General features: G+C 36.4%; 1 protein-coding gene across 1 annotated transcript; it reads left to right on the top strand.

Moving 5' to 3' along the window:
• The first annotated feature begins 795 nt into the window (after nucleotides 1-795).
• On the top strand, nucleotides 796-13,462 carry LOC134851425 (mucin-2-like). The gene is made up of 4 exons (XM_063867501.1): nucleotides 796-885; nucleotides 8,171-10,277; nucleotides 11,244-11,366; nucleotides 13,356-13,462. The coding sequence occupies exons 1-3, from the start codon at nucleotides 796-798 to the stop codon at nucleotides 11,345-11,347; spliced, it is 2,301 nt and encodes a 766-aa protein (XP_063723571.1). The 3' UTR covers nucleotides 11,348-11,366; nucleotides 13,356-13,462.
• Nucleotides 13,463-13,972: the final 510 nt, after the last annotated feature.

The raw sequence follows: 13,972 nt of genomic DNA on the forward strand, positions 1-13,972 counted from the left end.
CTAATGATATATGTAAAATTTTGGATATGAATAATTACCTGACATTGATTGGCCTTGTTTTATCTAGTGCGTTTGATACCCTTAGACATGATTATTTGATTGGAATCCTGAAAAATTATATTGGTCGTTCTGATAACATATTGAAATGGTTTAGATTGTATCTTAGTAACCGTCGCCAAAAAGTTTTCATTGATTCACATTACTCTGACGAAGTTAATATTGAACACGGTGTTCCCCAAGGGTCGATCTTGGGACCCCTTTTATTTTGCATCTATGTTTTACCTCTTCGTGATGTGTTTCTTAAACTTAACGTATCTTATCAATCTTATGCAGATGATACCTTATTCTATGTTGCTGCAAACTTCAAAGAAAACGACGATTTTATCAGTGTCAAGGAGAAAGTTCACTCTATTATAATTAACGTGCTTGATTGTTACAAAAAATTTGGTTTTGCGGTAAACCCCGACAAAACTGAAATTATTTCACTCGCAAAACCAAACCATAAACTGGACCTCAAATCGTTTTTTGTTGGCTCATATGAAGTTAGGGTGTTGAATGAATTGAAATCATTAGGTGTACTTATTGATAAAAACTGGAATGCGGTTCCCCATATAAACAAAGTAACGCAGACATGTTACTTCGTCCTGCGAAACTTATACAGCGTTGGCTACTATTTGGATTTTAATAACCGTGTTATTCTTGTGAAAAATCTTATTTTATCGCGACTGGATCACTGTAATTCGCTGTTTTTGGGTTTACCGGACAAAACGATTAAAAAATTACAACGAATACAAGATGCCGCTGCCAGATTTGTGTTTCAGGCACATCGGCAGACGTCGGCAACGATCCTTCTACATGAACTGCATTGGCTGCAGGTTTGTCAGAGTATCAAGTTAAAGACTCTAGTTCTTCTCCACAAAGTAATTCATGATGACAGAATGGCCCAATACTTTGATGACATAGCAATATCGATAAGACAACGATTTTCGATCAACAGAAGGAATGCCACCATACGTTTATCCATGGCGCATTCAAAATATGGAAAGAGATGTTTCACGTTTGCAGGACCGAAGTTATGGAACAGTCTGACGCAGGTGCTTAAATCAGAATCGGATGAATTGCTATTCAGGAAAAAGTTGAAAACCCACCTGTTTCGACAATATTTCTACTAAGAACAGAACACCTTTGATTCTAGAAAGGGTGTCAAAATAAACCCATGAATGAATGAATGAATGAATGAATGAATGAACGATAATTTCATTTCTTCTGTGCTTTACTTGCAACAAACGAGGATTTACAGACAACGTTGGAAACTACATCTTTCGACATAAGTGGCTGCTAACTTTGCTGTGCAGTTTGTTAGATGGAGAAAAACTCTTATTGTTCCCATTTTTGAAAAAACTGAGTATAAATTTTTGTCAGGGGAACTTTTTTTTATTTGTTCAGTCTGATCAAACTTAGCGCTTAAGTTTTTTATACAATCTGATAGTTTTGTTATCTGGAGCTCAATTGTACAAAATAAAGTCGCATGTGATCACAATTTTTGTTATCAAAAATTTATGGGGTGTTATGGGTTGTTAGAGCAAACAATACTCCATAAATCTTAAAAGACAGTTGAAAAAATCAGCCCTTTGACTACATAAGAGCTGTCTTCTTTCACTCATCTTAGAGTACTAAAAAGTAGAATTGTTCATACAGCAACTTGTAGATTAAAAGTTCACCTGTGGATACTGAAACGTCCTCAGAAGAATCATAAAATTACAAATGACTTTAAAATGAATTCTGTTCGAGAAATTCAAGCTTAAAAAATTGCAAACGACTGAGAAAAACCAAGGAACTATTCTGAATAGAAATTATCTTTACATTTCACGTCGTATTTTTGTAGTCTCATTTCAACTCTCATTCGCCCCTGATTTGGAACAAGATGATCACAGTTTTGACATGCTCAAATAGTAAGCAGGACAACGAACAAGCTCCTCCAAAATCCTTCAATTTTAACCGATTGCACGTTCATAGATCTTGGAAAAGATTTTGATACTATCAATCATGGTATTTTGCTGGCCAAATGCGAGGCAGATGGGCATGGCGTACTATCTTAAATTTACTAAAACCAAAGTTAACCTGCGCAAAACACTTTTTGTACTGCTCGAGAAAAAATTAAAAGTGGAAGCAACAAAGTTTGATGTCCCAAGAAGTCATTAATAGGCCCACTTCATTTTAAACGACAACTTTAAAGAAAAGCGCAGCAACCTTCACAAATTAGTCTGCTCGAATCATATACTTGTCAATAGTAAAATGGAGTGAAAACTAATCTAACTTTTTACAAAATATATTTGGAGAGCTGCTCCATTGTAAAGAGAAATTACATCCAAAATATTGAGAGCTCCAGAGAATCATTTAATGTTTTTATAAATTTTAGTTTTGGTAAAATTTTCAACAACCAAGAAATAAACCGTTTCAACCACCAAATTTTAGGTTACTATAATAATGAAGGTCACCTGATAAGAAGAAACTTTAATAGCTAAATTATAGTGAGTCTGAAAGGGCCTCTTTCTATGTTTTTCCGCATTTCCCATTTTTTATATTCTTTGAGCACGTTGGGCTCTTCTACTAAATTGCTTTTTACTTCAAGAGAACCCAAGCAAATGGTTTTGTTTATCGCTCTTGGACGCTTGAAAATAGGCTAGATTCAGTCTTATCGCGTGTTTTTTCTAGAAGAATCCCTTAGTTCTAAATTTGTGTGCGTTATGAACTTGTTTAAAAACAAATTATAATGATTATATTTCTTCTAAACATCACGCATTTATCCTTCGTAAAAAACAATCTTCTATGGCTCTCTCTACTCTAAGATTGTGTGGATCTAATAGTGCATCTAAGATTTTCTCGAGGGGGTAGGGAATTTTCAAAAAAAAGATTCCATATTTTGTCGATTTTTTAGATCGACAAACTGGTATTCCGAGTCCTCCTAAGTCACATTAAAGACCCTATATCGGCAACACTTTCTGCTCTGTAGGCGAGTCCCCCCCCCTCACTCCCCTCAGGTGCACTACATCTCTGAGACAGTGCCCCCCCCCCCTTCATAGAAACAGTACTTTTATGGTTGAGCGAGGAGTTTTTTAAGGTTATATATAAAGACCAAATATGTTTGTCATGACCTAATTAACATGATGGGGCTCTTTTTCCTCCCCCCCCCCCACCTCACACGAGCTTCAATATAATAGTGTAACGAGTTGTTTTACGAGGTTGAGTATGAAGACCACATATGTTTGTCGTGGCCTTATTATTCTGTATGTGAATTTTCATAACAATCGGACAAAGTGATCCACAAGTTTGCATGTAAAAATTTGCAGGTGGGGGGAAAAGGAAAAAGAGCCCATGATGGTTAAAGGTTTTTGTTCCAAACATATTAAGTCTTCATAACTATCCTTGTTTTACCACAAATATCACCACGATTGCAAATGATATGGAGGGAAGCAAAATCGCCAAATTAAGTTCGTGATTTACTGCGAAAGATTACCCCGCTTTTCAAATTTTTATCCCGCTTTACTTTACCCGCTTTGATACTCCAATTCAGATCAAAATATTTTGCTATAATTTGTTCATTAAAATTTGCAGCTCAGATTTTATTATTTTTTTGTTATTTTGTAAAACTTATGCCAGTAATTTCCTTCTTGCGTCAAAGAGAACATTTTACTTGAATTTTCATCTTCATTTAGAGTATAGATAAAACGAGTACCCATGGTAAGCACAACCTTTCACTGTTAAACGACCCTGATGGTTCTTTACGGCTAATCATCAAAAGTGCTACTTTTTGTAAGAGTCAAGATCAATTCTGTAATCTATCGTTAGAAGCAACCACGTTTTTTGATAAATTAATAAAAATTCCGATGCCTTCCTTCAGTGATTTCAACCCTGACGACCCAAAGGTGATTTCAACTCCGCTGGTTCTATTAAAGACATCCATTTTTGACTTATCGACTATAAGCTTCGGTGCCAAAATATACTGAAATATTTCGTTGCCAAAACATTTTTTCGGTCAAAACTGTCTAGCAAATTCTCAAAACGCCTTTTTTGGCCTGTTGTTTCAAAAACTCGCCTGTGGCGCAAACAGAGTCTTCCTACCGATTTGATCGAGCTCAGAAAATCAATTTTGACCACCAAAAAAGATCGTTAGAACTTTAAAGCAACTATTGACTGTTGACAACTGTCACTTGAATTGAGATTTTAATGTTCAAAAACTCTAAATTTCATCAGCCCGGATCGAGGAGCTCGACTTATTTTTCGACTTTGAAAATCAAGCTAGTGCAGTTTTTTGACTGAAATTACTCGGTCGATAAACAATTGTCAGTCCAGCACAAAGTCAAAATATACCCAATTTCGGTCGAGCAGAGCCAAAACAAAAGTCGGGCACTGTCGAAACACCCGGTTTCGCTCGAGAAAGTCATATCATAGGTCGCACACAGTCGAAACATTCGCGCACGGCGAAAACCCAATTATCCCAATATACCCAATATACCCAATTTCGGTCGAGCAGAGCCAAAACAAAAGTCGGGCACTGTCGAAACACCCGGTTTCGCTCGAGAAAGTCAAATCATAGGTCGCACACAGTCGAAACATTCGCGCACGGCGAAAACTTAATCAAGCGTAGTCGAATTATAGGTCAGGTCGGGTACAGTCGAACCATAGGCAAAGCACAGTCAAAATATAAGTCGAGCACAGTCTAAATATACCTGATTAGGTCGAGAAAATCGAAATGTAAGTGGAGCGTAGTCGAAACACAGGTCAAGCAGAGTCGAACCCAAGTTCGAGCACAGCCTACAAATAGGTCGAGCATATAGTCTACAAGTAGGTCGAGCACAGTCAAAACATACTCAGGGCGAGGTTTTGAGTATATGTTTTGACTGAAGTGGTCAAACCAGATGTCATTGCGTGACCAAAAATCCATAGTCTCGCACAACTGTGTGGTACAGCTGACTCGAAAAATAAAGTCGAACTGTGCCGAAACCTGATATCGATTTGGATTGAAACATACAGTCAATCTGAAAATTAAGATATGGAATTTTTGACAAAATGTTTGCTTGCAAACTTTAAACAGATGCATATTGCAAAAATGTTCAGAATGTATTTTTTGTGCATCTAGCTAACACATCAATATTGCTAATCATATACAGGACTGGTAAGAGAAGGAGGCCTACTTATGGTCCCAGAGTAAAGTATAAACCTTTTTTGAGGCAATGACAAACCGTCACAAAACAACAGAAAACTAGAAACCAATAACTGGATCAAACAAAGGAACAACTAATTGAAAATCATACTTAACCCAGAATCTAAACTAAAATGAAGTTTTGGCAGATTGATTTCTTGCAAAGGTGCAAAACAGGTACAAATTGCAAAATAACCCGGTATATTTGTTTTAATTTTTACTTTCTGCAGTTTTCTCAACGTATTGCGCATTAGAGGCAAAAAATGCCAACACAAAATACTTTCAAAAGTGTCCAGGAGTTGCTATGTGATTTGTTGTATGTTTTTAGATGCTAGATTTAACTTTTCGATTGTGTATTGCGTGATTTAAAGAAGTTTACTTTTCAATTTTTTTTTTCAAATTGACCACAAATTTTTTTAAATGTAAAATTACTTTAAAGTCTTTAAGGAACCATTCACTCAGCGCTTCCTCCTGGTTGAAAGGACTTCGCTGTTCTGACTTAAGAAGTCAGTGACGAATCAATTGAGCTCGGGAAGTTTTTCTGTAACCAGACTATAATGGGCTTATAAACTTGCCGTATCGTCAAATTACTTGATAACAAACTAAGCTCAAAATTAAGTTCAAATTTTTGTAATCTAGAGAGTTGAGAAAATCATTAGGCATCTCATTTTATTTGAAATAGTCAAATCACAATTGAATTGGGCTCTTTTCCAGTTCCCCCTTTCAAAAAACCGAGTCATATGTTTGTTTTATGTGTTATTACGGCTAAATGCGTGATGTTGCGCTGTAAAGTATGAAAATCTAACACCAAAATTTGGTGGAAAAATTGAAATATGTTAATTTTTGGTCGATACGATCAAAACATACCAGCTCTTGTTCGAGCACCTAAACACAAATTGAGCTTCTGTTAAATAATTGTTTATATCCGGTAATTTGTATAACCTTTGGTTTTTTCTCAGAACTTATAAAATGTTTTCACTTTCACTGCCCGATTATAATGATCTAGCCGAAACAGCCTTTTTTGACGACTGACAAAAGTGAAAAACTGAGCAAAGCTGAAATGTTTTGCGATCTGCTTGAGACATTTAACTGGCCGAGGTGCTCGACTTATGATAAGAACTTTTTGGCCAAAGTTTGTTGTTTTAACTGTCTTGATCATTCTTCGGTAAACTCGACAGTCTCGGTCGAAGTTTGGTATGTTGCGAGTTTTACTTCACAACCGAGAAATAAAACTCGCTCGACTGTGTTCGACTCGAGTTTGATATGCTTGAACCTTTTGACCGATGTCGGATAGGTGTTGACCACAAAATGGTTGTTGACCTTTTTGTTTAACAACCTTTTTTGACTTTTTTCATGCAATTTTGACCACGCTGAATAAATTTTGGGGATCTGTTTATTTTTTTTAAATTATGATTTGCTCAACCTCTGAGTTTAATTTGCTCGACCTATGTATTGGTTTTCTTGATTTTCGTCTAAAATTTATCATGAATTACTTACTTGAAAGAATCTATATTTAATAAAAGATTTTAAATGAATTTCACAGATGATGTTTGAACTGAAAACAAGTGATCTAACTCACTAAAAAAGTAAATACAAAATTGTGCTTTTTTCAAATCAAATTTCGTTTTTACAACGCCAACTTCCTCAAAAAATAGTACTAAATCTTGTTTGAGCACGTTTTTTGCACGTTTCTAGTTGAAATGGACAAAATCTTCCATAAAAGATTTGAACAAAATTAAATAATTAAGGTGTTCTCCACCTAATTTTTATACTATGCTTGATTTATTTTCTTACTTTTTAAACTTTTTTCGACTGTGCTTGACATATTTTATAATTTTCTTGATCAAAATCAGTTTTGTGCTAGCTAATTTTGCTAATCGACAGCGGACTTTTGGTCGCAAAAAAATGCACCGGCTCGAAACAAAAGTCGAGAAACTCGGCCTAGGTTTAAATTTTCACAAACAATCTGTAATTTCATGAAAATTTTCTTTAAATGCAGCTTTGGACAACTTACAAGCAACTGCTTGGAGACAAACAAAAAATTTTTAAAATGACTTTTAAAAGCTTACTGTTTTGTTTCTAAAAGCCAACAAAAAATTTTGCAATTTCGGGCGTTTTGTACAGCACTGAAAAGAAAATTTACTGCGTTGGGTTTGTAAACTTTTGTTTTTAGGTTGGGGTGTTTTACCCAGAAAAGCCGTGAATTTTGCTCGTCCTATAGTTTCAGAGAAAAATAACATAAGCAAAACGCACCAAAAAAGTCTCGCATTTCAATAATCAACTGAAATATTTGCGTATCCAATTCTGAATTATTTTATAGGTTGATCTCATGTAAATTCCTGATGGAGCTAGGTTTTATTATAAAGTTGCTCTGTGTTTCTTTTTTAAAATCACATAAGCAGCCCAGGAAGACGAACGAAATTTATTTGCGTAAAAATTAAACGGAAACGCAGCAAACGAGTACCTATAAATGTTTTACAATTAAATCTCGTGTAACACAACTGAGAATTTGTTTGCAACGAATATTTAGCTCTTTGAAACCCACCCCCCAGCGTTTAAAATTCAACTTTGAAAAATTACTTAAAGGTAAAAGAAATTTGGCATGATGAGCTAACTAACTATTGCCTGCAGATTATTTTTTGTTAGTAAAAAAAGTTTTAAAAGGAAAAATAGGAAAAAGACCAAGATTTCAAACACAAAAACGTTTGGGTTGTTTTGAGAGCTGTTTTTTTGTTTTTAGAACATTAAAAAAGGCTGAACATGATTAAATTAATTTATTTAATTATCATGTTTGAAATAAAGTTTTCTTGACAGTTTTTATAGTTTAAGCAAAAACAACGCTATGCGAAACGTTTTTTTTTCTAACTGAGGGTATCTTAGAATACTTGTTTATTTAATTTTTCCCGGATCCGGATCCGTATAAACTTAATGTCAGACAAAGTTAAAGATTGAAAATTTTTAATTTAGGTTTGCCTCCACGCAGTTGTTCTAGCGTCGTCTGTTCTGATAGCAACCTGTCAGTTCTACAACCCAAGAGAAGGCGGAGTGTTTTGCGTGTTTGACTTTCAATGTCCCAGGTCCTACTTGTGTGACAACAGCCACTGTAAAAAACCGACGAACGATAATTGGGAAACATCTGAGAATGAAAACGAATCTGGATCGAAAAACGAGGATAGCAAAGAAGTGACAACAGCGACATCAACAAATGAGACAACCACCGAGCCTACAACAGATAATCCAACGACAACTGTTGTTCCAACAACCGCTGAGCCAACAACAGCTGAACCAACAACAGCCGAGCCAACAACAGCTGAGCCAACAACAGCAGAGCCAACAACAGCTGAGCCAACAACAACCGAGTCTACAACAGCTGAGCCAACAACAGCTAAGACTACAACAGCTGAGCCCACAACAGTTCAACCAACAACAGCTGAGTCAACAACAGCTAAGCCAACAACAGCTGAGCCAACAACAGCTGAGCTAACAACAGCCGAGTCTACAACAGCTGAGCCAACAACAGCTAAGACTACAACAGCTGAGCCCACAACAGCCGAGCCAACAACAGCTGAGCCAACAACAGCTGAGCCAACAACAGCTGAGCCAACAACAGCCGAGTCTACAACAGCTGAGCCAACAACAGCTAATACTACAACAGCTGAGCCAACAACAGCTGAGCCAACAACAGCTGAGCCAACAACAGCCGAGTCTACAACAGCTGAGCCAACAACAGCTGAGCCAACAACAGCCGAGTCTACAACAGCTGAGCCAACAACAGCTAAGACTACAACAGCTGAGCCCACAACAGTTGAGCCAACAACAGCTGAGCCAACAACCGCTGAGCCAACAACACCGGAGCCAACAACAGCTGAGTCAACAACATCTGAGCCAACAGCAGCTGAGCCAACAACAGCTGAGTCTACAACAGCTGAGCCAACAACATCCCAGTCTACAACAGCCGAGTCTACAACAGCCGAGTCTACAACCGCTGAGCCAACAACAGCTGAGCCAACAACAGCTGAGCCAACAACACCTAAGCCAACAACAGCTGAGTCAACAACAGCTGAGCCAACAACAGTTGAGCCAACAACAGCCGAGTCTACAACAGCTGAGCCCACAACAGCTGTGCCAACAACCGCTGAGCCAACAACCGCTGAGCCAATCACAGCTGCGCCAACCACTGAGGTGCCAACTACCGCTGAGCCAACAACGGTTGCATCAACAACAGTTGAGCCAACCACAGCTGAACCAACAACCGCTGAGCCCACAACAGCTGAGCCAACGACCACTGAGCCAACAATAGCTGAGACAACAACAACTAAGTCAACAACCGCTGAGCCAACAACCGTTGAACCAACAACCACTGAGACAAGAACTGCTGTGTCAACCACTGCTGCGTCAACTACTGCTGCGTCAACCACTGCTGCGACAGCAACTGCTGTGTCAACCACTGCTGCGGCAACAACTGCTGCGCCAACCACTGTTGCGACAACAACTGCTGCGTCAACCACTGCTGCGTCAACCACTGCTGCGACAACAACTGCTGAGTCAACCACTGCTGCGACAACCACTGCTGCGACAACAACTGCTGCGACAACAACTGCTGCGTCAACCACTGCTGCGACAACAACTGCTGCGTCAACAACTGCTGCGACAACAACTGCTGCGTCAACCACTGCTGCGACAACCACTGCTGCGACATCAACTGCTTCTGTACCCTCGAAGGAAACAACCAGTCCCGATGCAGCGGGCAAAAAATGTATAACAGAGAAACAATGTCCAGGCGACGACATAATGTGCATAATGGGAACTTGTGTGAAGAAGCAACAGTGTTCTTTCAGAGGTGATTGCGAGAAAAACTTGGCCGAATGCGTTGGGGGAAGGTGTGAGAAGATAGCATGCAGTTCAGCTCAGGAGTGTCCGTTTTTCATGAATTGTGAAGACTCTCTTTGTGAGGGCATTTCATGCAGTGAGCCTTGGGAATGCCGCGGAGGAACTACGTGCACTGACAAGGGTTTCTGCTACCAGGATATTGGATTTCGTTCTAAATACTCAAAAGTAGAGAACAAAAACTCTGGTGAGCTATCTGATCTTCGCTTTTTCGACAGCAACTTAGTTTTCCAACCAATATATACTTCTGGCAAGTAGTAAAAATTGCTTAAATGGTTAATATATAAAATATGATCAACGAGGTTTGCTCCAGTGTTTTTCACCTTGACTTATTTTACCCATCTTTTATAGACTATTTTTACAGAACTGAAAATTGATGAGGTTGATTTAGCCCAAAGCTTAGGAAACTTTTACCTCTGTTGGTGTGTTATACCATTTTCAAATTGCGTTCAAATTAATTCAGACTGTCTTTTTGAGACACTGCTTTGCTTATCAGTTTTTATTTTCCAGCTATTGTTAATGAAAAATGGACATCTGTATAACTGAAAAATCATTTTTCTTAAACGCTAGTTTATTCTACTGAGAGTACTTTTAACGAGCTTAATCGTAAAACACTCTGAGTGTGATATCATAATATGGTCCGTAACTTGATTTAAATCTCAAGATAAAGAGACATTCTGTAAATAACTGTGTTGAGAAAAGCTAGTCTGAACAGTTTTTTTCTTTCAAGACTGAACTTCGTCCTGTTTTCCCAGTAAATTTCAGTACATCCAGCCTCAAAACGTTTTTAACAGTTTTCACCATAAATGAGCTCACTTAGAGCTTGATTTTAATAGCTGAAAACGGAATAGCACATTATGCTACTAGTTTTTTTTTTAAAATTCGAAAAATGTGTGCTAGTCGTTCAGCAGCCGGCCAATTTGGTTTAAGATTCAAGTTTCCTTTTTAGGGGGTGCTCTAAGCAAATTTGAGTTTTTTCATATAATTTGAGGGTTCATGTAATTTTTTCATCATTGACTAATTTTTACAAACTTATTCTATTCAGTTTAGCAGTTAATTAAATATCAACTTATTAGATATCTTTAAAGAATATATTCCCATACTTTTATCGAGATTTGGAACAAAAAAAATATTTTTAAAATGCATACTTTAGAAATGGTTTTGGAAGAAGCAAAGAGTTTGACTGACGGCCATGCACGTAATAACAAAATCATCATGGACTCGAATAAGCTAAAAGACACCCAATACGCTTTTTAGGAGGAAAGTTTTGTAGTTGGTAAGTAAGATATGTCGCCCAATTTCATAACGCTAACAAACTGCAAACCTAAAACGTTTATTTTTGAAACGCGACTTCAGAATGCAACTATTTTGTTAAACTCCTCGAAAGGCTCTTTACAACTTGATTTGCTTGGCCTAAGAAAGTGAAGAAAATTATTATGACCCCCGACCTCCCGGGCGAACGACGCTCTTTTTCCTGTTTTTGTGGCGGTAATAGTTTGCCGAGATACTAAAAAGTCAATATATGTTTCTTAGCAAGACTCTTAGCTTTTCTTCTCATAAGTTTTGTCGACCTCATAAGTTTTTTAGGTCAACCAAAATGATTTTCCGAGCTCTTCTTAGCCACTATGAAAAGCTGTCCCAAATCACTTCAGCCCTTGATCCTCAAAATAAGAACAATTTTTTGCCCAAGGCACCTTTAGAAAGTACATCAGGTCGGTCAGCCAAAAATAATAGGTCGCAAAATAGTCGCAAAAGGGACCTTTTGGGTGGCAACGAGGTCGAATCCGCAACTCCCTGCCCCCTAAATCCGTTACTGCATAAATGCTTGAGTACCATCGTGACAAGCAAAAATCAAAACTTTGTACCTCAACAATTACCCGGGTTGATAAAAAAATGCGTATCATACAATTTTCATAAATGAAAAAAATGCTTATCATACTCTTTCATACAATTTCATTGAGTAAAATTAAGTGCATGAAAATAGCATAAGCAATTTTAAATACTTTAAAATTTTATAATAAGCTTTTTTCCATACTCTGCAAATATAATTTGAGTTTTTTCATCAGTCTTCTTATCCCCAAAAGTGTAAGAAAATAGCATGATAAGCATTTTTTCCATACTATGAAATTGTATGATAAGCATTTTTTCCAAAAAAAAATTCAAAAAATTTTTGTTTTTAAATTTTGTGTTTCATCCGAAAGACTAACCACGGATTTTTTGTCTTAAGAAAACCCAGAGTGTGAATGGCATTACCACGCAGATGAACTGCATTTGGTGATTTTGGCCATTTAAGTTAATTTTAACAACATCACATAGATTTATATACCAAAAATAAAACTTTTTGTATATGGCTAGATAATTTTTGCTTTGAAAAATTTGGTGGTTGAGAAAAAAGGCCTGTTTTTAGCAAATTTACTTTTATCTTAACAAATGAAACAAAAAAATCATAATCAAAATTATAAAAAAAAATTGCAAGTTTTGGATTATTTGGGTGAAAAACTCATCCTGGACTACGTACAAAAGCAAGTTTGCAACCGAAAAAAAAATAATAAAACAGTTTTTACCTCAAACTCGTGTTTTTGTTTATAAACAATGCATATCATACAATTTTTCATTAAGAGAACTTTATGATAAACATTTTTTCCGACCGAAATTAAAGTTATTTTTTCGATTGTCAAAATGCCTTCTTTCTTAGATATAAATATTTTCAAGTTACCCAGACACGTTTTTAGAGATTTTTGAAAATTTTATTTTTTCTATGACAAAATGAGTGTCTGATAATTTTCATATATGAGAATTGTATGACAAGCACTTTTTTTGAAAATTTTTCATTACGAGGCCAAACTGTGCATTTTGTGCATTGTAAAAGGATTCCGCAACAAAGACGCTCCCATTGTTCTTCTTTTGTTCCTTCATTTACTTTGATTGTTCCGACAAAATTTTAACATGTTTACAGAATTGTCGCCGGAATCCAGGAACATACAGACACAAAATTGTGCGCCTATCCAGTGCACAGTTTGTCCTCCTCGTAATGTTAATTATTTTTTCAATGACCAGAAAGCTTCAAAAGAGGCAAATAGACCAAAAATGTTCATTAACAAGTTTTGAATTTTTGTACGAATTTTGTATGATAAGCGTTTTGTCCATAGACTTCATATATGAAACTGTATGATAAGCAATTTTCTTCTATGGACGTCAGCCCGGGTAATTAAAACAAGTTAATTTCAACAAAGATTAAAATGTTTTTGTTTTTTCTTTGTTTTAGATCGCCACATCGCGTAGCTGATATCTAAGGGATCCAGCTTTGGATGAAGTATAATAAAGTCGCAAAGAAACAGAACATTTTCTTATTTCAAGCTGCCATTAATTGCCTAGAGTATTTTGAGTTAATATTTTTTTTTACTTTTCAGTATATATATATATATATATATATATATATATATATATATATATATATATATATATATATATAAACTTAGTTTAATTTAATTTGAGCAACCAAATATTAATCAATGTAAAATTTACTTTATTTCCAAATCAGTTTTCAAACTCAGTTTGAGCTCTGCTGGCGATGAAGGAAACCAGTGAGACTAGTGTCGGTGCTGGAAAATCAGCTTTAATTTTTGTAAAAACAATTTTATTCTGAGTTTGTCTTTCTTCGTGAACATGAAATAGCGTACCACTAACGAGGTAGAATCTCAATGTAAACTGTGCACTAAAAAAACGGGTACAGTTTGAGGTAAGAGTTGACTCTGCTTTTCAGAATAAAATTTTGCAAAAAAAATAACTTCAACAAGGAGTATGAATTCGAAAGTATCGGCCAAGGCGACAAATTGAGAAACGCTTTTGACTGTATTCGACTCAAGAAAGTTTTGAACAAAT

This window comes from Symsagittifera roscoffensis, chromosome 7, assembly GCF_963678635.1.
Source record: "Symsagittifera roscoffensis chromosome 7, txSymRosc1.1, whole genome shotgun sequence".
NCBI lineage: Eukaryota > Metazoa > Xenacoelomorpha > Acoela > Convolutidae > Symsagittifera > Symsagittifera roscoffensis.